This window comes from Podarcis pityusensis (assembly GCF_964106645.2).
Source record: "Podarcis pityusensis genome assembly, chromosome: 9".
Lineage (NCBI taxonomy): Eukaryota > Metazoa > Chordata > Lepidosauria > Squamata > Lacertidae > Podarcis > Podarcis pityusensis.
Genome location: NC_138034.1, coordinates 30,494,865 through 30,521,648, shown reverse-complemented (window position 1 = coordinate 30,521,648; position 26,784 = coordinate 30,494,865). Strand labels below are relative to the sequence as shown.

The 26,784-nt window shown below is 41.3% G+C and overlaps 1 protein-coding gene across 1 annotated transcript; it reads right to left on the bottom strand.

Moving 5' to 3' along the window:
- Positions 1–1,199: 1,199 nt before the first annotated feature.
- On the bottom strand, positions 1,200–19,716 carry HPGD (15-hydroxyprostaglandin dehydrogenase). The gene is made up of 7 exons (XM_081022159.1): positions 19,399–19,716; positions 17,292–17,415; positions 14,426–14,532; positions 6,766–6,862; positions 3,819–3,895; positions 3,173–3,336; positions 1,200–2,342 (listed from the first exon to the last, which is right to left on the bottom strand). Exons 1-7 carry the CDS (start codon positions 19,489–19,491, stop codon positions 2,198–2,200), a joined length of 807 nt encoding a protein of 268 aa, XP_080878285.1. The 5' UTR covers positions 19,492–19,716; the 3' UTR covers positions 1,200–2,197.
- Between the last annotated feature and the right edge of the window lie 7,068 nt (positions 19,717–26,784).

The window sequence follows — 26,784 nt, the reverse complement described above, 5'->3', positions numbered from 1 at the left end:
TGCAAAGGTGCCTTTCTGCCAGTCACAAGTGGTTAGTGAAAGAGCATTGTGTGAGAAGGCCACTTACCTGCTGGCTGCAGAGGAGCGACAGTTGAGATCTAGCATGGTTGCAGTGGCAGGGTGATCTTCTGGCTTCAGCACAGCCAGGGGAGGACATTACTTCCTCCTGCTCCATTGGCTGCGCTGACTGCTGCGATTTGCAGTGGTTTAGTGAGCAGACCAGAGGGAAGCAGACCCTGGGTGTAAAAGCCGGCTGAACACAGGCCTCAGCCTCAGTTAATGGTGGATTCACCACCTACCCCAAACTTTATGTGTAGGACTACCTGGGGATAAGTGGACAGGCCCTATGTAAGACCTTGCTATGGAAGTCTTTGGTCACCATATTCAGAGCCAGGAAGAAGATAAATCGGGTTCATCTGGGGTTTTTGCTTCCCACATAGCAATTGTCACAACTTGATGGCGGATAAGGCATTGGGTTGGATCCTTAGTCTAGGTGGATGGGGGGTTGGGAGCCCCCTGGCCTGGTCCAAGGAATCAGGGTATCTTGTTAAAGGGATCAAGGGGGAGGTGTTTCTGCCTGGATGCCCAGATGGCAGCTGATGGGCCATAGCATCCTCAAAACGGTGCTCCCGATTCTATATATGTCATAGGACAACCCTTAACCTTGGTTTAACTCTGCCAAATAATCAAGCAGCAGACTGGTACACATCCAATGTCTGTGCCAAAACCTGACATCAGTAATCAATAAAGTTGTGGCCAGTTTAAATCCCAAGTGGTTGTCCTGTGTTTATTGTAATATCACCTTGCCTTGGACCCACTGCCCATGGCTTCACTGTGCTTGGAACCGCAAAGGTTGTCTCAAATTCAAATGAAGTCCTCCTGTTTGGTATTTTAGATGAAATATGTAAGGAAAGTTTTAAAATGTTAACATTGCTTGCATATTTGAACATTTTAAGTATTTTGCATCTACTATGTAGCTTTTTGAAATGTAGTAGTAAAAAATACAGCTTTCTAAGAGGAAAAAAGCAGTACAGGGTTCGTATTTCATACTGAAAAGGAAAATGAACTGAAGTCATTTCATTAAGTATTAATAAATGACAATTGGTTCCCTTTGTATAACAAAAATATCTTGTTCACATTAAGAAAACAAACATGTACCTGAGTTAAAAAAATTAAATGCCCATTACAGAATAACCAAATTGATTTTAAAGTTTATTTTCTTTGCAGTAACTACACAGGCCACATACAAGGTTTCTGAACCACAAAATTCAGTAATATGATCCTTAAGTAGTTATTGATATTAACCCTTTACAAGCTTTCTTTAAAGACAGAGTAACTTACAAAATGTCCTTTTTAAATTTTAAAATATTAGGTAGTAGCAGCCTTGGCCCTGGCATTGCTCAGGAATTCTACGATCCGACCCCCTCCCCCCATCAGTGCAGCTTTGAAATCAGTGGTTAAAATCAGTGCAGTTCAGAAAGGTTCAGTCTACCATATTGATTCAAAATGGCATCCAATTGTACCCAAACACAGATGAGGCCCTGTTACTTGATCTCAGGAACCATCATGCAAAATTTGGTTATGATAGCTTAAGATATCTGCAGATGCATAGCAAACAGACAAACTGTCCCAAATATATGGTTTAATTCTGTATTTCACACCATGGCTTGAATCCACAGATGACCTGTGTTTTGCTTAGTGTCAAACTAACTGTGATAACTACTTCCCCACCCTTTCCACACATGGGTGCTCCTGTTTTCCCCATGAGTCACCCCTCAGTATGTCAAATTACCACCCAAAAGTTCACTATGTGAGCAAAACTCCTGCGATTTTTCAGTTTTCCAGGACTGCAAATGGATCCCCCCCCCCCCCGGAAGGAATTAACATGGGGATGAGTGCCAAACTACATTCCACTAGATTTATAGAAGTGGCTTTTACATTGTGTGAAAGATCTAGTGAAGTGTGGAAATTATCAGGGAAGGAAACATCAGGAGAATCGAATAAACTGCCATCTGAATGCAGCCTCATATTAAGTTAAGAACTAAACTTCTAAAATTAAAAAATTAATATAAAAAATCATGTTTGTTTTGTATCTAATTCCTCACACAAGGAATATTGGCAGCAATATTTAGAACTCAGGTGTACCATTAGCATTGCTTTACAACTCAAAACAATTTCATTTCAGGAATGAAAACAGTCACAAATTAGAATTCCCTGTTTCAATGGGTGCTGTGTTATATTCATGAAAATGAATTCCTCGCTTCGTTGTTATCTTCATAACTTGTCCATTTAGTGAATCATCTTCAAGGATTTGTATCAATCCTTTGGCAATTAGTGTTGGTCTAAAAATGAATTTAAGTGATAAGAATCAGATACTCTGTCAGAATAGGTCCCCTGTCTGCTGTTAACTAAATCTATTCTTTAAATACAATCTGCCTCACAAGAGCATGTGAGCTTACAGAATGGCGATGACAGTTCAGTGAAAGAGAACATGGGATGGGAGAGAGGAGAAAGGGTCTAACCCCCACCCCCGGCCCAGACTGTACTCCTAATAGCTGGCATGTTGTAGAGGCTCCTTAAGTAAAGTTGAGACCTGTCTGGTATGACCTACTGCTGGTTTTTTTGTCTGTTTTCTTTCTCTAAAACTTTGCTGATGCACTTTAAGTGCTTTGATTACAGGAAAACAGGAATATAGCTCTTTCCAGTATTATTAAATAATTTCTATTAGGCTGAATTGGCATCTGTCTACCTCGAAAGACCATGGAGTGTGCCTCTAGTGGCGAAGTAAAACACTGGAGAATCACAGCACCCGCTGTGGCTGCAGTTTCCTGCTGCTTCCTGTGTTGGTTCCTGCTGCTTCCTGTGTTGTTTTTGCTGCATTACGCAGCGGCACGGTGACCTCCCCATGGTGCAAGCCTGGGCAGTGTGTATGGAGATCCTGGGCTGCCCAGATGACAAGACCCACCCCCTTGCCCTCGCTGATGTGGCCCAAAGGAAAGCAGAGCTTGGCTGCAGGAGTTGCCAGAAGGAAGCGTACAAGACACCATCCAACCGTTTTAGGAACTCCACTCTGTATTTGTTTAGGGTTTACTCCTTAGCCTTTTCTTCTCCCGAACTTGTCCTGTAAGGCGGTGGGTAATCTGACAAATACCATTGTGCCTACTTTACTTACTCCAATACGCCGTAGACTTCCATCATATCTTTGATCTTGTCAATGTATGCAACATATTGACCCATGTTTTCTTCCTTGTCTATTGACTGAAGAATTGGTGTGTTGACAAAAGCAGGACAGATGGTATTTATTCGTACACCATAGTTCGCTGCCTCAGAAGCCATCTACAGGAAAATGGCAGACATGTTAAGTGTTGGTGGTGTTGGGGAATCCAGTTGCTGATCACTTATAACAATAATTATCAGAGACTAGGAAGCATATTGTATGATCAACATTTGCCAATGCAATACATATTTAAGGCAGGCAGGTGTATGATAGTATTTATGTAACACTCAAATAAACTGACTACTGTCACAAAATATGTTTCTCAGAACTAGAACTAGCCCATCCTTTGTGGCTTTAGGTTTTCCCCAATTCAGATGCTTCTCTTAGCATTGCTGTCACTTTAACGAGCTGAAAGACATTCAGAAATCCTGGCAACCAGATTCTGAAGCAGCAAGATTAATTTTTATTTATAAAGCATAGTTACTTTGAATAGCTAAGATATTCAGATAATGCAGTTATTTTATAGATGAGAGGAGGGAAAATAGCAAGGTGAGTTTGTCATGAGGAAAATTATGAGAATTCTTCAGCTGCCCATACTCACGGCTATTGAACGTGTAAATCCAATTACCCCATGCTTTGAAGCACAGTACACTGGCTGGAATGCAACAGGCATAAGTCCTTTAACAATGGAAAGGAAAACAGTTACAAATATTTATTAAAATGAGCATCACTCCTGATAACTAATACTGAATGAAACTAAAAAGAACTGAGCCTGCATAAGTAAACATTTCTGGTTTTATATGTTTATTTTAAGGTTTTTGCTGCAATAGAAGGTGGGAAAGATGGGTTATTATTTTTTATACAACTTATTAATTGCTTTTCCAATTCATGTGGTATTCAAAGCAACACACAGAATAGTTTGAAAATGAACACTTCAGAAGTGATATTAGGGCAGATATAAGGGATGCTTTCCATCACAAACACAAGTCATGATTTTTCACAAAGTGGCTCATTCCACACGTGGGTGCTACCAAGGTCCACAAAACAGTGCCCTCAGCATGTGGCAAACAATTCACCATGGGGAGGGATATGAAGGTCTAATCAGAGTTGGATTAAGACAAAAAAAATTAAGGCTAATCCACATGCATAAAGTGAGCCTTGTAAGATCCCATGTATCAGCCAAGTTCTTCCGTGGGATCCCTCCTGCACCTGTGGGATTCCTACAGTGGGCTTGCTCCATTGATCAACTGGGCAGCTACCACTTTAACATAAGGTTGCTTGGGAGAATTGTGGGGAACTTTAGATGGCATGCAGCCACCCCTGTCCCTGAGGATGGAGGTCCTGTGAAACATGCCTCCCCTCTTAGCGGTGTAACTGGCGCTGACATTGTTATCATTTTGGCACCAGATCAAGACTTAATTATTTTCTCAGGCATTTTAAGGGTTTTGCTGTTTGACTCCGTCGCTGTTGTTTTGCTTTCAGCAGCCTCTGTTTATTTTGATATAGGTTTTATTGTTTTAGCATTTTATTGTATGGTTTGTTTAAACTATGAACTAGACTCCACCCTTAGTAGGTGAAGGGCAGCTTATAAAGATTTCAAAATAAATAAATGAAATGGATACGATCTGTTTCTAAACATATGTATTTGCATTTTTGTAGTTGTATATGCTACAGTTAGTATTTTTGGACATCAGAAAGTAAGACTTTAGACTATAGCTATACTTTGAAGGTATTTACAAATGGTTAAGTTCTGTCAGAGTCTTTCATTAAGTTCATGGATGTTAAGAAAATAAAAATGAGAAGTTTATTGTTCTTATGTGTTTGCCTGGAGCAAGAGCTATTCACTTCTCTGTGGTGTGTGCTATTATAGATTCAGCATTTGGGTGGGTTTTGTTTTGTGTTTTGCTGGTATAACTTCCCATGTTTACTTGAACTGGAAATAATAATGTTTAATGAACACATAGTCATAGCACCCTCTACAAGAGACAGGAAGTTCATAGATAAGACAGATTACAAGTCCTTAACTTCTCATTGTTAGCACTGCTGCTATACTGCATACTGAAAAGTGCAATTATTATTTAATTTGTTAGTAGCCCAAATCCATGAGTCTGTAGGTGACTTGCAAAAAAATTAAAATATAAAAAGTTTAAAACAACATCCATAAACAAATGACATTTTAAAATACAGTGATCTACTGTATTTTGAGCTCTCTTCTTCTATTTGGTTGACGGATGACACTAATGCTTTGACTTGGCAAATGCCACAACAGAATTTTGGAGAGCCGAAGGCACATTTTCGTTGTGGAGAAATGCTTTCTCTTTCTTTCTTTCTTTCTTTCTTTCTGTCTGTCAGGTGCTGGTGTGATTGCTCGAGAGCAAACAGGCAAGACTCCGACCTGTCTTTCCCAGGCTTTATTATTAGTGCAAACTATTTACAGTGAAGAGCGTCACAAGTTCATGTCTGGCTCACTTGCTAGCAGAATCTGGGAGTGGGCGGTCCTTATACCTCCTCCAGCATAACAGTCATGTGACCCCCAACCTTCTCCTCCCTTCCCTTCCCTTCCCTGCGCCTAAACCTACTGCGCAGACTGGGCGCTGGCAAAGGGGTACTTCCCTCCCCTCCGATTTGCTCAGGCTCAGTGTTGAGGCTCTCCCTAGCATCCCCTGCCCCCACCACTTCCTCTCCACTGGAGGTGGGGCTTCCCTCCTCACCAGAGGAGGAACTGCTTCGCAAGATTTTCGGAGGTTCCCTATAACACAACTGCTCTTCCACCTCTCGGCTCTGAGCTGATGGCAGTTCCCTGACTCACCCTTCCTTCCTTCCTTCCTTCCTTCCTTCCAAGTTCATAAAATTTATACACTGTTTGATTGTAAAAAATGAATTCTGCTCATATTGATCCAGTGCAGATTCCAAGGTGTAGTTAGCAGAGTAAAAAAACTTAAAATACATTGCAGGATTCCCAAAATATAGACAAGAGGCAATATTTCATCCAGCAGAGCTTTACTGCTACTGAAGTCAAATGAGCATAATGGTCATAAATCTAATACATTCAGGATTGGCACAGTCCATAAGAAATCCAGTTGCAGCAGACTTAACCTAAACTTACAATAACTTAGCATTTAGCATATTATATACAGAACACCACACCAGAATGAAAGAGAGATAGAAAGTGAAAACCATGCTCCTTCTGGCCTATTATTATATAGTCAGTATCACCATGAGTGAAAGAGATAACAGAACCAGTTTAAACCAGCTGTTCAGCTTCTCTGAAGGAATAACCCAAACATCTGGAACCTTCCGCTTGTTTTTGGGAGGAACAGAAACTTAGTGGCAGCTAGAAACTTCCAGCTTGTATCACACAGAGAAGCTTCCAGAACCTTCTTGAGTCAATTAGAATAGGAAAGATCTCTACACTTTAAACCAATTCTTTTTGTACCAAGGAATGCAAACTGACAGTTTTTAAGAAATTAATATAATCTCACTGGTCTTCAACCTAATGGAAATGCAAAAAATAGCCTTAAAATAAATAAGCTATATAAACTTCTTACCTGCTAGTGATGCTACATTAACAATAACTCCTCCATTATGTCCATTTTGAGTTTTCATGTGTTCTAAGCCGATATATGTTCCTCTGATCACTGAAATCTGGTACAGAGAACACAAAGGAAGTGTCGCACTTAAGTCTCTTCTCAGTCTGACATTAGTCTGTTACAATCAGACTTTCAGTAAGTATATTCAACAAGTTTAAAATCACTGTGGTTGCTTCCCTTTGTATTCCTCAAACATATAAGTTATCTAGAAATAAATTATTAAGGTGTCAATACTTTGATCTGCCTCCTTTTTTACAATGCCCCTTATCTTCAGCTCTTATAAGTGGTCTTCTAGATTTCCTAGAAATTCTGATTAACGGCAAATGGACCTAGAGCCCTTCTAGGTACCTGACAAATTAACTGTAGAACAACTTTACCCGTGTCAAGGTACCATATCTATGAAGTTTGAAACCCTAAAAAAGGGAAGGGGAATTAGATCCAAAAGCTACCAATCCTCCATAGGTTGACAGGTAGGTGGCTTGGTCATCATGAATTTGCACCTTTGTCAGAATGCAGGATGACAGAAAAAGGCACCAGGTTCTAAAAGTGCCACATTCTGCCTGCAAAGGAAGAATTGGGAGTGCATTTAAATTACATTCCTGATTCTTCATTTGCAGCAGCCATGGCTTCAATTTTCCACATCTGAAGATGGCTCAGCAAAAAAGCCTTATGGACCTAATTAGGCCTGCAAGCCCAAGAATCTTCAAAACTTATCATTTTCACTTCTGTGGAGAAGACACCTCTCCATGCTTGCTGTGAGAGTGGAAGGAAATTGTCATTTAAGTTACACATGTGTGCAACTGCTGCACACAGTTATTCCAGCAAGAAGTTGTGCATTGTTTGCAAAGGCTGCAAAAAGCAGAGCTTGCAAGCTTCCCCACCACCCCCTCTGCAGTTTTGAAACTCTTTGTCAGCTTCCCCTCTACAGTGAAGGGGCTTCTCCAATACTGTCACTGTATCACTTTAAGCGAGAACGGTAGAAAGTACAACAGCTTGTTTAAAGGGTTATCTAGGCCAGAGGTTCCAAACTATAGTTTACAGCCCACTGGTGGTCAGCAGGCTTCATTCAGGTGGTTCGTGTAGTCTGAAATGCATAGGTGAAATCTATAGAACGCCCTTACTATACAGTACAGGCAAAACTAATGGAAGGGTTGCAAATTTCCAAGAATCGCACAGCTATTGTGAACAACCTAGCAGAACTAGGGCAGGAGTGGGGAGAAAGTTTGTAAATTTCAGCATTACTCTTTACAAACTTTGATTGGTGGGTCAATAACATATATAATTAGTGCTGATTGTCCCATGCCTGGCAGTTGGATGGGGAAACTGTTGTGCGAGGGAGAAGTAAACACACATATACTGTATGCATGAACAGGTGTTTGGAAACTCCACTGCCACACAAGACATTTCACAGAATTTCTGCTGCTTTTCTGCACCATAAGAATGTAAGACCAGGCTAGTGGCCCATCTAATTCAGCATCCTGTTCTCAACAGCTATCCAGCTTCCCCCAACAGTGGAAACAGAGTACAGCCAAGTATTGATATCCTCCATGAATTTGTCCAGTCCTCTTTCAAAGCCATTACTGCCTCTTGTGGGACTGAATTCCATAGTTTAACTATCTGTTGTGTGAAGAGGTACTCAATACGATACAATACGATACAATAATCTTTATTGTCATTGTCCCATACAGAACAACGAAATTGAAAATATCTGCATAAGGCATTTAAAAATCAACAAGCCTGCTATCCAAGCCTGGTTAACCCCCTAAAAACTCTAATAAAGGTAAAGGTAAAGGGACCCCTGACCATTAGGTCCAATCGTGGCCGACTCTGGGGTTGTAGTGCTCATCTCGATTTATTGGCCGAGGGAGCCGGCGTACAGCTTCCGGGTCATATGGCCAGCATGACTAAGCTGCTTCTGGTGAACCAGAGCAGCGCACGGAAACGCCGTTTCCCTTCCCGTCGGAGCGGTACCTATTTATCTACTTGCACTTTGACGTGCTTTCAAACTGCTAGGTTGGCAGGAGCTGGGACCGAGCAATGGGAGCTCACCCCGTCACGGGGATTTGAACCGCCGACCTTCCGATCGGCAAGTCCTAGGCTCAGTGGTTTTGACCACAGCACCACCCCCGTCCTTACACCGTGCTTAAAATCAAAATCTCATTTGTATAAAAACTGTTTCTCAGGCGGCTAGTCCTAGTCTTTATAACCCTGTACCTTCTTCCAGAAGGCAGAAGCTGAAAGAGATCATTTCCAGGGTGCGTACTATCCTGCACTATCTCTGCAGCTTTCTTATGACACCTGGACTGTCTGTCCTGAAGGTTCCAATAGCCAGCTTCAGTGGATTCCCACGAGTTCTAGTGTTATGATACGCTTCAGTTAGCTAAGACACCAGGGTATGCAGTACTGGTTAAATCGTGTCCTCCCTAAAAGAGGGCACATGTTGTGGTGAGACCTGGAGACCAACCTCCTGTCTTGTGGGTGGGTTGGATTGCTCAGCCACAACACCCGATTGGTAGGTTCCTCATTGCTGGGTTCAATTTGACCAATGGGGCGCAGTCCAAATGGATCAAGGGACCTATATATACCCATGCACGTGATCCAGAGCTTCCTCTTTCAGCTTGTGCATTCGGAACACCTGCCCACCTCTCCTTATTTTTAGGGCATTGTGCAATTGACCTTGCTATGCAGTCATGTGTCGTCTGTTGTCTGGGACAGGGGCACGGCAGGAATTTGCCCACTTGGCTGATTGGCTGTTGCCATTTGGGTTTCGCCTGCCGCGTAGCAAATTGTCATAACTTGTAAGGTTGTGGATAGGCACTAGTTCCAGCGATAGGGGTGGGGGAGCGGTCTCGTCATCCCTATGTGAAGGGAATTCTATTAAAGGAATCCAGGGATTCAACTGGTTTGGTCAACCGCTATGAGGGGGTTGTGCCTGAGTCCAGGGGGGCATCTGGGTGGTGAACAGAGTCTGTTCCCGGCTTTTCACCTTCCCAGGTGTTCACTCTTGACTAACCTATGCTGGTGCCCTGGGTCAGCGCTGCCTGCAAGGGTGCAGGGAGATAGTCGAACCAGAGCCGATGCAACCACTCACCTTCTGTAATCAATAAAGTTGTGGCCTAAATTCTGCCAAAAAACAAAACTAAAATTTGAGTTATGTGTGAATTTATTTAGGGGGGAGGTCTCTGGATCTGAATATGCAAAAAGTAATCATAATGTTATGCACAGCATGTCTTCTCTCTGATGTCTGTTCTGGGTACTCATTTGCTTTGAGCACTCTGAAGAACTAGTGACAGGAAGAATAATAAGTGACTCGGATTTCCTTGTTCATCACATATAGATTGTCTACATGCCCCGCCCCCTGGCCCTGGATCTTGTACTCATCCAAAGCAAGTCTTTCAAATGCTCTCCACTTCTTAACCAGGACATAACTGACTTCCCCAATAGCTCTTTTCAGTTGCATAATTATTATTTTTTCTGGCAGCTTCTAGTCCTGCAAGTATGAATATGACTATCCCATTTACCACCAGGCCTGTCTCACTCATCATGATGCAAGCAAAATTATGAAGAAGAAGAAACGCATCATGTCAACTTCCTCTTATGTCATCCAGTTTCGAAGAGGAAAATCTAGAGATGTGGGTATCCTGCCATATGTAACCCTTCATCAGTCCTAGAACTCAAGTAAATACCCTCTGTCTCAACATCACCCTCTAGGCACACCTCCCATTAACAGATTTTTCTCCTATACCCTTTCATTTGTCAAGCATATTACTACCATCTTTCTTCATTATGAACATTATGAACATCTGCACACTTTTCAGCACAAATGCTTGTTAAAAGCCTTAGTAGCTTATGCTAATTTTGTACGTAGTAGCATTTAGACACCAGCTTATTCTATGTGTCATTTGCCTGATAGTTCTACAACAAACAGCACACATTTGCTAATCTTTACACTAGTAATAACCAGTGATCAATTCACAACTAAGGGTAGATCCATTTAAACTGAAGTACTTTCAACTTTCCTTAATTTGGGTAGAAAATATTTGAGTACTAAAGTTCCCACTGAAGGGCAAGATCCCCTCCCCATTAATTTTTAATAGAACTCAAAATTTAAAAACCTGTGGTTTGTTATTTATTTTTATTTATTTTAATATAGCTTTACTGTCTTGCTATAAAAATATTCAAAGTAGCAAACAAAATACAAAAGTTAATGCTATATATCCCAAATTATCAATTAATATCACAATGAAGCTATAAAAATCAAGACTGAGTCATGCAGCAGCAAAGTCCATTTAAAAGGCAATATTTTGCTCTCTCTTACCAACTTTATTTTAAATCCTGCATGAGAAGGTTCTGTGTCAGGATGATTTTTGTGAGATGCGACAGGACAATATGTTTTGTTAGCCAGTTTTTGCCTCTAGTATGTGTGTGTAAGGAGTTTACATAAGGGAACTAATAGATGTATAAAAGGGAACAATTATTGTTTTGGTCTACCAGTTAATTGAATAAAAACGTGCCTGAACAAACCACATGCAATCAAAATTCGCCTTCTTTAAAATGCCTTTGAGCATTTCCATTTCTTACTAACAGCAGATTTGGCTTATGCATTGCTTAAAAAAAAAAAATGTAATCAGTTGCATAGAGCAGGCATAGGCAAACTTGGCCCTCCAGATGTTTTGGGACTACAACCTCCATCATCCTTGATCACTGGTCCTGTTAGCTAGGGATGATGGGAGTTGTAGTCCCAAAACATCTGGAGGGCCAAGTTTGCCTATGCCTGGCATAGAGATTCAGCAAAGGACAGGAATACATAAAAAGCTGTGGAAGTCACTGCCTTCATCCTGAAAACAGCAGGCATATAATCATCACTACAAAGTGCAAACCACTTTACTGATTAGCTGATACTAATTAACAGCTCATATAATGTACAGTATATGCTGTCTGGGGTGTTAGGGGAGGGGTGGTACCTCTGGTGGGAGACACAAGCTCCTTCTTTGCTTCTAGAAGCTGTCAGCATGTGACAGTGGCCATACCTGGGAAAGGGCTTTGACTGGCTGGCTAAACCAGGAGAGGGTAGCTGATGGGTCTCAAAACCTTGGTTAGTTATGGGCTTCTGGCAGATTGACTGGACAAGACCAATAGTGGTCCAATGGTCAAGACGGCTATTTCAGCACGCACTGTAGAGGAATATGTGGGGCAGATGGGGCTCGTTACCCTAGGAAAGTAGCTCATTGAGGATAAGGAATACCCTGATCCATAATCTCTGATGCCTTGCGGCTATGCTGTTTCCTGATAAGGGCTTTGGGAGTAAACCCCAGAGAAAATCTGTATCTGCTGCCTTGCAGGATATCTTTGGGAAAAGAAAAGGCTAAGGAGTAAAACCTACACAAATTTGGAATGGAGCCCTAAGACAGAGAGCCAGCGTGGTGTAGTGGTTAAAAGCGGTGGACTCATAATCTGGTGAACCAGGTTCACGTCTCCGCTCCTCCACATGCAGCTGCTGGGTGACCTTGGGCCAGTCACACTTCTTTGAAGTCTCTCAGCCCCACTCACCTCACAGAGTGTTTGTTGTGGGGGAAGAAGGAGAATGTTAGCCGCTTTGAGACTCTTTCGGGTAGTGATAAAGCGGGATATCAAATCCAAACACAGTTGATGGTGCCTTGTACATCTCTTTCTGACAACACCTGCAGCCAAGCTGGTGCCAAACATATTGCTCTGCTTTCGTTTGGACCACATTAGCAAAGCCAAGTGGGGAGGGTCATCTGGGAAGCCCAGGACCTTCATACACACTGCCCAGGCTTGTGCCCCAGGGAGGTCATGTTGGTACTGCTTATGCAGTGGTTTGACTTCACCAATGGAGGCACCGTCTCCTGTGACAGATGGCTACCACTACCACCACCACCAATACTGTATACTGAGCTGCCTTATGCTGAGATAAACCACTAGTTCATCTAAACTAGAACTAACTTGACCAGCAACAGGTCTCCAAAGTGTTTACTAGACTTTTAAAATCTTTGAAACTGAACATGCCATAGACTCAGCCTGCTTCTGTGTTCTATGTGCCATGAATCTATGGCCTTTTGCAATCTTTTAGGCTATTAAGCTACTTCATTATGAGATTTAAGAATGGAATCCTAACCATGCTTACTACGGACTTACTTTTCACACCTTAAATGAGAAATCAGATACTGTATAAGACTTTCAGTTTAAGCCTGTTTCCCTGATAGGACATTCTAATGCCAATTATATAAGGTGTGTTCACAAGTTACATTCAACGAATGTAAAATTTGTGTACACAAATAGTTGAGCTCTACACTCACAGTTATTCACATGTAACATTTGAATGTGTACACAGTAGTTGAGCTGTACAAGTGTACACTCTTTCACACAAACACTTGTACGTGTGTAGAGACAGCTTATACGTGTGTTCAGTGCAACATGTGAACAAGCCTGCACAAACACTGTTGCTGTTATGAAATATGCACAAATGAAGCTCTCGATCATTTTGAGCAATCTGTTTTCACATGTTTTGTTTTATTCTGCATTTTCTTGTACTACCCTAGGGGACATTAAAACACCATTCTTTGTTACCTTTCTCCTTCTTTTCAAAAGCTCATTGTGGTCTTAAGGCCGACACCCTCTCCTTTATTTGTTTTAGTTTATAGAGTTTTGTACTGTGCTGTTTATTGCCTTTGTACTTGAAACTAGGACAATGACCTTGTTTAGGTCCTGCTTTTCATTTGAATTGTGCTTTACATATTGAGGCAATATCAAAAGTAAATAAGTATGTAATCATTCCTGGAGACCAGCCAGGTTTCAGCAGAGTACTGACACAATGCTCACAGTGCTCATTGTTGGATCTATCTGCCAGTATTTTTTCATCACCATACCCAGCCACTGAGATGCAGTTTAGTTTGTCATACTAAAATAGCAGTACAAGCAACGATTACAAGTAAATGAAACTGCAATTTAACTTTGTCTTGTAAGAAATGTAGCGTACTAGAAGACGGAATTTAGCATTGTATTATTACTTCAGGTGCACTTTTACATAGTTATTAAACCACTAAGCCAAGTGTGAACTTCTTTCTGGCCACAATTCTGTGTATGCATACCTGGAAGGAAGTGCCATTGGAAGTAAGTACAGTGGTACCTCAGGTTACAGACGCTTCAGGTTACAGACTCCGCTAACCCAGAAATAGTACCTCAGGTTAAGAACTTTGCTTCAGGATGAGAACAGAAATCATGCGGCGGCGGCGCAGTGGCAGTGAGAGGCCCCATTATCTAAAGTGGTACCTCAGGTTAAGAACAGTTTCAGCTTAAGAACGGACCTCCAGAACGAATTAAGTTCTTAACCCAAGGTACTACTGTAAACATGCACACTATGTTCCTCATCCTCATCCTCACTGTAGCACAGGTTCTGTACAGTACGATCATCTCCATAGTATTTCAAATCCCACTACGTTCAATGGGACTTAGTCCAGAGTAACTGCGTACAGGGCAACAATCTTAAAACTGTTAGTGGCCATCGATCCTACACATTTATCCTATCCTAGCATTTATAATGCTGTACAGGTTTTGTTTTTTTTAAAATGGAAATATTTAATGTATGAATTAATCTTACCAAGTTAACTTGGACTGTGATTTCCCAGTTTTTTTCATTATTCACTCCAGCATTGTTAACCACAATATCCAGCTTTCCAAAATGTTCAAATGCCTTCTTAAAAGCATCTGCAAGCAAATAGGGGTTAGAGTGAAAATATATTTTTTCATTATTTCCATACAATTCATCATTCTAGAATGATGGCAACAACATGATCTAAAGTATGAATTTTGCTTAAATGTGAATACAAAGAATTGTACTCATCTATAGCACTTCCTTTATTCTTCATAAAGTATATTTGTATCGTATGATAACATTTTATCAATTGAATGGATAAATTGATTCAGCCCCTCAATGTTGGTACGTTAGTCTTGCCTGTCCCTTGGTACATAAAAGTTTTTGTAGGGCTCTTTAGGTAGGGGCCGGAGGAATGGCCTCCCTGAATCTGGCTTTGTGATTTGTTTCAGAGCAAAGCATTAGGTAACCCTAGTGTCTGCAAAGATGAAAAACCGAATTAGTAAAGGGGTTCCTGGTGCTCATGATAGGATTTGTTTCCATGTGAACAGTAGGATCCTCATGCAGATTCCAATGTGTTTAAGTAAATATGAATACAGAATTATCATCAGAGGATGGTAATTATACAGGTTAATCCTTTCAGAACAAAATGATATGATTTGTTTTTTTTTTAATATATAGACATAATCTGTAATACAATCACAGATTAAGGAAATTATTAATCGAGCAAAAATTGACTGGTTCTTGATATCTCCTTTCTAAAGCTGTTACTAAAGATCTATCCCCCCCCCCAATAGTTCTCTAGGGTCCATGATAATTAATAGACAAATATTTGCACCAAGAGTCCACAAACTGCTTCATTCCTAGATATTGTCAACTCATCCCCTTAAATCCCATAACCTAGAAATGATTTAGCTTTACCACCAGCCATAGTTGTACAATCCTGCCAGGCTGACAGAAGAAGCGTTTGAATTTGATATCCTGCTTTATCACTACCCTAAGGAGTCTCAAAGCCGCCAACAATCTCATTTCCCTTCCTCCCACACAACAAACACTCTGTGAGGTGAGTGAGGCTGAGAGACTTCAGAGAAGTGATTAGCCCAAGGTCACCCAGCAGCTGCATGTGGAGGAGCGGAGACACACACCCGGTTCACCAGATTACTGCTCCCAACCACTACATTACACTGGCTACACCACAGTGTACGCTTCTGTGTTTTTGTTTTTGTTTTGCATTTAGAGATAGCTCTCTCTATTAGGAAGTGTTTCCCCACCTGTTAGCATTGCAATCAGCTACTTTGTGTAGACTCAGTTATTTTACTTTAAATGGATTATAACTGGGGCAATGCATGACTGCTACTAGACACAGGAGCCACCTGCTGGATCAGTCCAATGGCCTATCTAGTCTAGCATCCTGTTCTCACAGTGGCTAATTGGTTGCCAGTGGGAAGTCCAAAAGCAGAACCCGAGCAGAACTATGCTCTCCTGACCTGAAATTTCCAGCAAATTGCATTTGCGAGCATACTGTCTCCAACCGTGGAGGCAGAACATAGCAAATATGGTAATTAGCTGTTGAAAACTTTATCCTCCAGTCTCTTTTAAAGCCATCCAAGTTAATGGCCATCTACTTTTTGTGGGAGCAAATTCCATAGTTTAAACCTATGCACTTTCTTATAAGAAAGTGTGACTATACCAAAACCCTCCCATTAACTGAAAAGAATCCTGCTATTCTAGTATTTTGATGAATATCCTACTTTGTGTATGTGCCAATGACTGTTTTTTTTCTTCCAATTTAATTTTCATTCAATAAAAATGCAACAAATTTAAATCATTATTCATATAGTGCAAATTATAAACCGTATGGTTTTCATTAGACCAATATTACAATTTATAAGTGCTGACAAACCATCTCCCACCAAATCTTTCTGCTCTATTGTTTTTCTGAGGTAAGTACCTGTTTTCTTTTCTTTTTAAAAAAATTGGTGATCCCATAACCACACATTCCTGTTCAGAAAATAGTATCAGGAAGACTAATACAGCTAATAAAGAGTTATAACAAAAAACAAAATTCAGACAGAATCTTTCATGAAAAGCCTCTCGGTCCAAGTTTTATGGGCTTCTGTGTTACTTATTTGGACTGCTGAACAAATGTGTGAAATAACAACTTGTATTAAATGCTATCAGTTGCTGAAATGTTCTCTGCACTGAGCAAAGTCCCATTGTAGCCATTTAGAAGTCAGCTTCCTTCTATGTAAATATGCATAAGATTACAGCACACAACTCTAAACTCCCAACAAGTCTCAATTCCTCCAGACACTAAGAACAGCTTTTCAATCTGCACTGTAAATGGCTTTTTAAATTTGGGGACACTAAAATGATGTTAGTTATGCATAAATGGGAGAGGAAGTGCTACCTTTAATGTTAAACCATACTACTGGGTTTATTTTAATACCAAGTAGCTGTTTTCTTCTCTCTTCCCTACATATGATAATTGGCTTTCAATTTCATTTTTTTATAATGCTTATTTCAATATCTAATGTCATGGACTAGGTGGGAATGTTCTGTATTAAAGTTTAAGAATAAAACAAAACATGGTACAGTTTTTCACATATTGGGTTCATACAAACATCACAAAATATCCTGTAATTTATTTTTCTTTGTAATATGCCAACTAATTCAATTGAGGAAACACATTGCTATTGTTTCACATTTGTAGATTTCCTACACATTTATAAATCCTGGTTGGATATCGGCTTTCTTCACCACAGCCTAACCTGCACAGATTTTATATCTATAACATATTTTCTTCCCGTGACTCTGACAGGATAAACAGCAGGACACACACACACACACACACACACACACCCCTCTTTACCTTTTAGTTTTTCTTCACTTGAAACATCACAAGAAATAAATATGGTCCTCTGTGCTTCAAACTGCTTGTCAAAGGCATCTTTGCTTGCTTTTCCTCGTTCCACATTCTGATCCACAAGTGCTACCTGAGTGAAAAGGATAATGACAATAAGATTATGAGAGATAAGAAAGAATGATTATGTTCTTCATAGGGAGAATGGAAGATCTGTTTTAGAGGGTGATAAGAAGACTGACTATCTAGGCAGCACGAGATTTTGGGTAGTACAGGTGGTTCCCTTCAGAGGGGGCAGCAAACTGAGATGATCCATAATTGAGAAGATCCATTTGGGGGTGCCAAATTCCGAAAAATTACCAAAGTCTGCCCCTTAGCATTACATAAGATAATGTGTGAAGAAATTATGTTTACATGTTATTCAGTATACAATGTATATACTAGACATACACTGCACATAAAGTTCATGCATGATCCAGCTAACAAGCACTTTTATGTCCTGTTCAAAGGGAAGATTAAGCTTGTGCTTCCATCTTTCCTAATTAAGTCAATAGGCATTTAAAGTGTTTAATATTTGCCGGATGCTTCGTATGTCTAACAGTGCAATACAATGGATGTTTATGCAGAAGTAAATGGCACTATGTCAGATGGGACTCGCTTCCTAGTAAGCATCTTTGCGTGCATGTGCAAAACAACTTGCCACCTTCTGTTTCAACTTTTAAACACCAGCTAAAAACTTATTATTATTATTATTGTATTAGGCTTATGCAGGTAATTAAGACTCTTATCTTTCCACAATAGATAGTTGGCTTCTGATTTTAATTTTGATTAAATAGCTTTTAATGCAGAATTGCTGCAAACTACTGTATGGGGAAATGCACCCAGCAGACAAAATGTATTGAGAGGAGTTAGTGATCTGACACGGTTATTCCTGCCTCTGTTCCTTCCCCCTCCCTTGCTTATGTTAAGCTTTTTGATGGTATGAGAACAGTCTTTAATGTCCTGAGAGAGTTGGGAGCCCCACACAGCTGCCTTAATCAGGTGTGGAAGATATGCTGGGTACCGTCTTTGATATTGGACATGGTTTTGAGAAAGTGAGGCATTGGGAGGGGGTGGCTAATGGATCATCGGCACATGGCCAGTCTGGCAAGCCAGAGTCTGGCAAGCCAGAGTCTGGCAATGCTATCTATAAAATCGGATGGTTTGGGCAGAGTTTCTTTGAAGCTGGTGCACAGACTGATCGGCCGCAGGGCCCTGCAAACTGAGGCTACCTGGGAGAGTTTCTTCCAAGCGGCAGATTGAACTGCTTGCTTGGTATGTATACATCGCTTGCTGTTTTAGAATAAAATCTTTAATCTTCTCACTCACTTGCATATTTTGTATTATTTCTCAATCTCATTTTAAAAGAACCACCTTGCCTCTGGCAATAATAATAATAATAATAATAATAATAATAATAATAATATATTATTTATACCCCACCCATCTGGCTGTGTTTCCCCAGCCACTCTGGGCGGCTTCCAGCAAAATATTAAAATACAAGAATTCTTCAAATATTAAAAGCTTTCCTGGCAAGACAGCTACTCTGATTCTTTTTAATGAATAGCAGTATATCCTATTTGATAACTAAAGAATAAAAACAAAACAAAATAAGGCCCATTTAATTCAAAGGGACTTCTTTCTGACTTACTAGGAATAGATCTGACCTTGAGTGTATATATGGCTAAGGTTTTGTCTCTATAGTGACGGCTAAGCAAACGCATACATACGTGTATGCAAACAGAGATACACACGTATACTGCGTAGGTACACGTGTCTGTAGCATTGGTAAGTATCATTTCGAATACAGACACCGTGGATACATTTGAGCAGGTAAATGTATGCATTTTACACATACGCAGCATACTTTGAAACAGGCACTCTCTCTCTCACTCACACACACACGAGCTTCACAGCCCACAGCAAACGCGGGAGGAAGACCAATAGCTTCGCGGGAGCCACGGCGCGCACGCAGAGGAGGAGCCCGGTTGGTGGCTGCGTCCTCGGAGCGAGGCGGAGGCGACGCGGAGAAGGCGCGAGCCCAGATGCCGCGGTCCCTCGCCCCCCACTTCCTTACCTTGCAGCCCTTCTCCAGCAAGGCTCGGGCGAAGGCGTTCCCGATGCCCTGCGCTGCCCCCGTGACCAGAGCCACTTTGTCTTTCAGGTGCATTCCGACGGCCGGCGGGAGCGCTCTCCCCCAGTGCCCTGCCTCTGTCTCTGTCCGCCCTTCCTCAGGCAACTGGGGATTGATTTATTACTCGCTCCTCGTTTTTAATCTCCCCACAGCCTCGAGGGTTTCCCCCCACTTCCCCTCCCTCCCTCGCTCCCTCCTCTCTTTTCTTTTTTCGAAGGAGGCGGGAACGAGGGAAGTGCCTGAAGTCGGAGACACGAATACGCACGAGCGCGCCGAAGGAGCCCAACTTGGTTGTCACCTGCGCCGGAGTTGCCACCCGCCCTTTGTCCCTCCCCTCCTCCACCTCCAGCCGCCGCTGGCGCTTCCCCTTCGGGAGGGACTGTCGGCGGCGCGGACGGGAGCCGTCGGCTGCTCTCTGTCCCTGGGTCTGGTTTCGGACAGAGCGCGGCCACCAGCGCCTCAGGGAGCCCTGGAGATAAAGGGCGAACCGAGCTGCTCTGGCGAGAGAAGCGAACCCCCCTCACCCACCCACTCCTCCGCATCTCGTTCCTTCTTACCGCCTCCTCTTGATAAGCAAATTAGAGAGATATATATTTATTTTTCCAGGCTAGGGAGCTGTCTTCATTTCTGTTCGACAGCCTCCCGCGAAAACAAGCAACTTCTCTCCGGAGAGGGACTTTCCCTCCCTCCCTCCTCCTTCTCCTCCCTTTCTTTCTTTGGCAGCCCCTGAAGCCAGGCACGTTTTCCTTGTCCCAATTTGCACGATAAGGGCAGGGCGAAGAATTGAAACTACCGAGGAAACAAAAGATCCTCGGTCAGGATAAGGAGGAGGGGCAGGGCAGCTTTTCCTCAGAGACCATCAGTATGGGTGGGTGTGCCCCTGTAAGCAAATATTATTGCTGCCATAGCTTTCTTCACCTTTGCAAGCCTTGGCCTACAGCGGAGGGTTGGGGGAAGAGTATCCAGCACCCGCTGCTTTCCTTGAAGGTGTCTGATCCTTTCGTTTTCAACAAAAGAACATGCCCCATTTGTGGGGCAATGATCGATCAATCAATGATAGAGTTGGAAGGGACCCTGAGGGTCATCTAGTCCAACCCCGTGCAATGCAGGAATCTTTTGCCCAACGTGGGGGTCCTGACTCTGAGATAAGAGTCTCCTGCTCTACCAACTGTGCTATCCAAGTTTATAATTTTTAACGTTGTACCTATGAATTCACTAGACACAATCGTTATGCTGGGGTGAAATTAGGCTTCTTGGGGCTTTGTTATCATTTTAAACCTTTCTTTCCAAATAGATTTCTATATGTGGGATATATCTAGTCATTATTTCTGAGAGCTGTTCTTGTCTACCAAGCCAATCAGAGAATGTGACAGTTGTGATTAAGGTTTTTAAGGGTTAAAACTCTCACTATGATTTGAGCTCAGATGCATAACCATTGTAGTGGATAGGTAAAGGACCCCTGGATGGTTAAGTCCAGTCAAAGGCGACAATGAGGTTGTGGTGTTCATCTCGCTTTCAGGCCAAGGGAGCCGGTGTTTGTCCACAGACAGCTTTCCGGGTCATGTGGCCAGCATGACTAAACTGCTTTTGGTGCAACGGGGACACTGTGACGGAAGCCAAAGTGCATGGAAACACTGTTTACTTTCCTGCCACAGCAATACCTATTTATCTACTTGCACTGGCATGCTTTCGAACTGCTAGGTTGGCAGCAGCTGGGACAGAGCAATGGGAGCTCACCCTATTGTGGGGATTCGAGCCGCCAACCTTCTGATCGGCAAGCCCAAGAGGCTCAGTTGTTTAGACCACATTGCCACTGGTAGTAGATACAGAATAGGTGTTGTAGGCACAGACCCCCTTGAATCTTGAAGCCTTTATAAAGAGTACATTTTGCATTGCAGCTGTTCCAGAGCCTAGATGAGAGCACAGTAGGTGCCACAATGAAAGAAACGGAGTGTGCACCTCTTTTTAAAAAAGCCATAAATACAGCAGTTCTGAAGACAATATTCACATGAGGACTGCAAATATATACAGTAGGTGCACACAATATAGATGCACGTCTAGTGTTGCTTATGAGCTTAATAACACAAATGAAAAAAATACTTTAGGATTCGACTTTTGCAAGGCAGGATATTTGAGTTTCTCCAATTTCTCCTACCCAGTGCTGTCTGCCCCCTCCCCCCAAAAAAATTTCTCAAAGCTGCTCCTGAGGGTTGTGGGGACACCTCTGGAACAATATGGGATGTGACAACAGAGGGCTGTAATGAGTGGATGTTTGGATTGGATTCCTCACCTTGTGCTAGCAGGAAAGGTTATGCTAGTTCAAATCCACCATGTGATACAAGTCTATATTCTGTTGTGATAAATGGGGAGAATAAGAACACATATTTCGTGAGCAATAGTTGCATCTAATAATGGAATACTTAAATATAAAAGTTTGTAACTGGATAAAGCAATGAGGCCAGAGTTTAACTGTATTGCAGGAGGCACATAAAGTGTGCAGAGCATTAACCCAGAAAAAAAATGACAAGAAAAAAATATTAAAATGTTGAATACCTCATGTTGTCAAAGCAACATGAAATGTTACAGATTCTTTTTACAGTCCTTGAATTTTCACTGGCTTTGGCCTGTTTCATTGTATATTCATGGAGTAAACATGTCCAATAGGATGCAAATGAGGAAAGGAAATTGAGGAAAGAGAAAACTGGATTTCCAGATTGTATATTTTTAGGGTGGGAAATAGGAGCACCTATATGATATTAAACTGCTTGCCCTCAAAAGAAAAGCAGGATTTCATTAACCCCTTTCCTTTCAATTTTCAAGTTTATAAATCAGCTGTTGAATTCCTTTATTAATAATTGTTGTTGCATTTGTATTCTACCTTTTTGTCTAAAGAGCTCAAGGTGGTTTACATGGTTCTCCTGTTCCTCCTTATTTAATCCTCACAAAATCCCTGTGAAGTAGGGTAGGTTGAGAGGTAGTGACTGGCTCAAAGTCACCTAGTGAGTTTATCCTGCTGTCATGGTTTGGCCAGTTCAATAATTGTGTTTTAATGTGATGTAAAAGATTCTGATCTCCACAGGCTGTGCTGAAAAAGGAGGAGAGAGCATGAGCTTGAAGCTTATTTTTGTAACAGTAAACCATGTGTTACATCTGAAAAGGCTTATTTTTGTAACAGTAAACCATGTGTTACATCTGAAAAGGCCAATGTGTCATTTTTCCTTGAAAAGATGCTGGGAAACAGATCTTTCTTTGTGAATGACCATCAGATCCCCATCAGGTCTTTAGAAATACCATTTGTTGTTGTTGAATGGCTGCAATAAGAAATACAATGATTTTCTTAAGAAATAGATTTATTTTCACGTCTTGGTCTACTGGCACAACTACAGAAAACGGTCGAACAAAAGTTGGGAACATTTTTAAAGTGAAACATCTTATGATGAATTAGCGCAGGCAAGAGGAATCCCATACTCAAACCCTGCTTTTTGACGTTCAACAAAAGAGCCTGCCTAATGTGTTTGTGCTGAACTGATTTAGAACCTGCAGGAGCAAAAAGTTACCTTTAGGGAAAACATTTCTTCCTGGACAGATTAGCTGCAAAATATGGCATCAAACTTCAGAAAGTATGAGCATAAGGCAGACAGAAAAGCGGCTCTGTTTGAGAGGCTGAAAATTATACTCCTAAGGCCTATTATGGACAAAGTAATGTGTGGGAGTCTGTTACTGGAGAACCTGTGGAGTTTAAATGCAATCAAATTTCGTCTGCGGGATATGAATTAAAATTTGAAGATAAACTGGGAAACACATAAAAGTGCTTGAACGAAGTAATTTTGCAATCAGATAACTCAGAAGAGGTGTGTAGTGTGATTGCATATGCACACAAGGTTCATCTCAGGAAACTTTTGTATCTATCTGTGTAGCTGTGCTGTCTTCTTTTTTTAAAAAATGGGGTCAGTAGAAAAGGAAAAATGTCCTCATGCGCCCTACTGCCAATTTGACCAAATGTTCTGTATTTCTTTGGAAATGTGGAACTGCAGCTTCAAAGGCCCACGTTAGTTGGAGAATTTCAGAGCACAGGGAACGCTTTGCCCATGGAAAGCAATTTCAACGCAAACATATTTAGAAATGGTAGAATTGGTTGATGTGATGCTAAAAGTTGCTTCCATGCTTGGTTGCAAAAACATGTTATAAATAAGTCCAAACGTAGGGTGTGGAAATGATATACGAATACCTTTAGGCACAGTGTAATGCTTCCTGTGGCAGAGCCAAAGGCACAGCTGCCAACAATACCATATGTACAGCCAAGCACAAATTCTCCTTCCAGCCAACTTTGCAGTGCAAATGGAAGTGTATTTGTAAGAGTGCAGAGTGCCAAGCAGCTCATCTTGGTGAATTTTGACAAATTCTCCAGACATGTCACTTGGATCAGAGAACGGGGGAGAGAATGCAAAGAAGAATCCAAAGAGCATAGTAACAGATTACAGCAAGAGCTCTGCAGGGACACTCTTAATGAAGAAGCCCAACACAGGGGGTAGTGTTGATTGTTATGAAGCACTTTGACATTTCAGATGTTGCTACATGTAGATGCTCTTGTGGTAAAGAATTATTATAACACCATGAGCAATTTCTGCCAGTATGTAAGGCAGGGAAAGGGAAACAAAGACAAGCTGAAATACAATTGAGTATTTTCACATCCCCTCTTCTCAGCAATTTTCCTCCCTCCTTTGATCAAAATACTCAGATAATCACTCCAATTTTTCTAGCTTTAAGGATAGTTGTAGCTTGCACTTGCCCTATTACTTATCTACCATACAAAGAATGTCAAAGTAAGTAGATATGATAAATCAATTTGTTGTGCAGTACTTACCTGCTCCTTTGTAATTCTATCAAATAAACTCCCAAACAGAATTGTTTAGTAGCCAATGGATAAGTGGAAGAAGACAAAATCAGTGGGCAGAAATATTTCAATGCAATAATAATAGAATACTAGAGACGCTCCCTAAAAGTGGCGGCAAAGATGAGTAAGAAAACTAGAGAAGTAAATTACTGCTATGAAAAGGTGCACCGCATCTTAGGAAACAACTGGGCAGGGAAATTTTCATGAAGACTTGAAAATCTATGAAGTGTAAATGCCCAAATAGTTTTTGTCCATCTTTTTTGTCCATGTTTCTGGGCAAGAGCTGTGGAGATGATGATAAAGTCCCCTATATGGAAAACATTCTTCATGTTTTGGGAAAGTAACTTCGGCATCCATGTTGCCCCTACTGTCCAAAGGATAGCTCAGTCAGTAGAGCATGAGACTCTTAATCTCAGGGTTGTGGGTTCAATCCCCATGATGGGCAAAAGATTCCTGTCTTGCAGGAGGCTGGACTAGATGACCCTTGTGACCCATTCCAACTATGATTCTATGAATAATTCCTAAGAGGACAGGCATGCTTTCTTTGGATCCCAGAAACCATTTTTTTTTAATTGATAGGTCTGCATCAGTGTTAGAAACAGAGATATGAAAGCTAGGAGCTAAATAGCACCTTAAACCTAGGTTATGGGCACAACAAGAGACTGTCTAGGCATGCTTTTTAAATAACAAGAACACAAAGCTGAAAATGAATGAACTGCAGCTAAAATATTATGTTCATTTTTCACATGGTCTAGTCCACCCCCTGCCTACCCCCTAATATTCTTAAGATGGTCTCTTCTCCAACCTTCAGAGAGTAGCTGGAAATAGGGAGGCAGAAAAAGGCCCTCCTTTCCTTCCACTCTGCAGTTCTAACCTGAAATCTTAGGCACAGTACTGCACCCAGAGCTCAGAAACTGCTCGCGCTAGTGAAATTCCCTGTCGCAAAATGAGCCTAGAACAATGGGAGTTTTGAACACTGGCCTACATGACATCATGGATATCACTGAATGATGCAGCTCTGCGTGCTCATTTATTTAAAATGTTAAACATTCTCTCCTCCTAACAGGGCAATTGGTCACGAATCAGGAAAGATTCAGAGGAAGACAACCAAATGAACTTCCCTCAACAGTATGGGTGTTATTTCAGCTGCAGCTGGTATTCTTCCTTTACAGGCTATTTTTTAGGCCAGCTGTGCTGTGAGAATGAAAAGAGGGAAAGCTAAGCAAACAGAATCCCTGACATGACTTCATGTTGCCGTTCTAGGTGAAAACAAACCAATCCATCCCCAACATGATGGGGACTAGCTATCATTAGGTTTTCATTAGGCTTTTCAAAGTTTAGCTAGTGCATTTTAATATATTATTTCTTTGTTATTATCTCTTAGGGCTGTTTCAAGCACTGAGTAGTGGGAAGATCTTACACATGTAGTGGTGGAATTAGTACACATCCCCCATTACTTCTTTGCAGAGGTGCCAACTTGAATAACATATTGGGGGGCCCAAGCAAGCCCTACCCTGCATAATTGATCACATGACACAGTGCACAGACACCATTTCAGTGCCAATGCCCATCAACTTGGGAGCAGTGGCGCTCTCAAACATTTTATTGGGGAGACCGAAGGACCCTTGGCTCTTAAGAGTAGGCTCCTATGACTGGGAAAGGCACCCACCCACCTCACATACAGGATGTTTGGAAACATCCTGTATGTGATATAAAGCTTCTTTTAAACCATGAAATGAATAGGCATAAACTTGTTTAATTTATATTATTTGCAGTGAAATCTTACAATTGGCTAATTCTATTGGTTCCTGTAAGCAAAAATTAAATTTTGCTCAAGTAATCTCTGTTGCATACCTCAAAATGAAGTTTGACAGATCTTCCTGTGTTTAAGTATCCCTGAAACCAATTCAGAAATGCGTTATGTATTATTCAGTTGAAGTAAATGCCCCTGTCTTTGAAGTAAACGATCTTAGAACATGGATGTAACATTTTGCTACAGCTTATGCAACTATTTACCATCACTTCAGTATTCTCTTTGCACTCACACTGTCTACGGTAGCATGCAGTAAGACAATTCTTTGGGGTGCAAGACTGAACTTGCTCATTATATGTAAAATGTGTCTAAGATAGGAATTCAGAATAGTCCTAGCATCTCTCTAAAGAAAAGGATCATTTTCCTGCTTGTTCTGAAATATGAATACCATCACAAGCATTTTAAGCATATTTTCATGAGAAAGGAATAGGACATCTTCATATTGTGGCATGTTTGTAAATATGCAGAACCTACATATGAAATTTAAACTTTTAAGGTGTTGTTAATTATAAATTACCAGTTACATATGCTATTAGTAGAAAACAAATTTATCAGAAGGCTGGTTTCTGTTGAAGTAATGTTTAAAGGTTGTTTGACTGTGAGCAGGAAGAGAGAAGTAGAT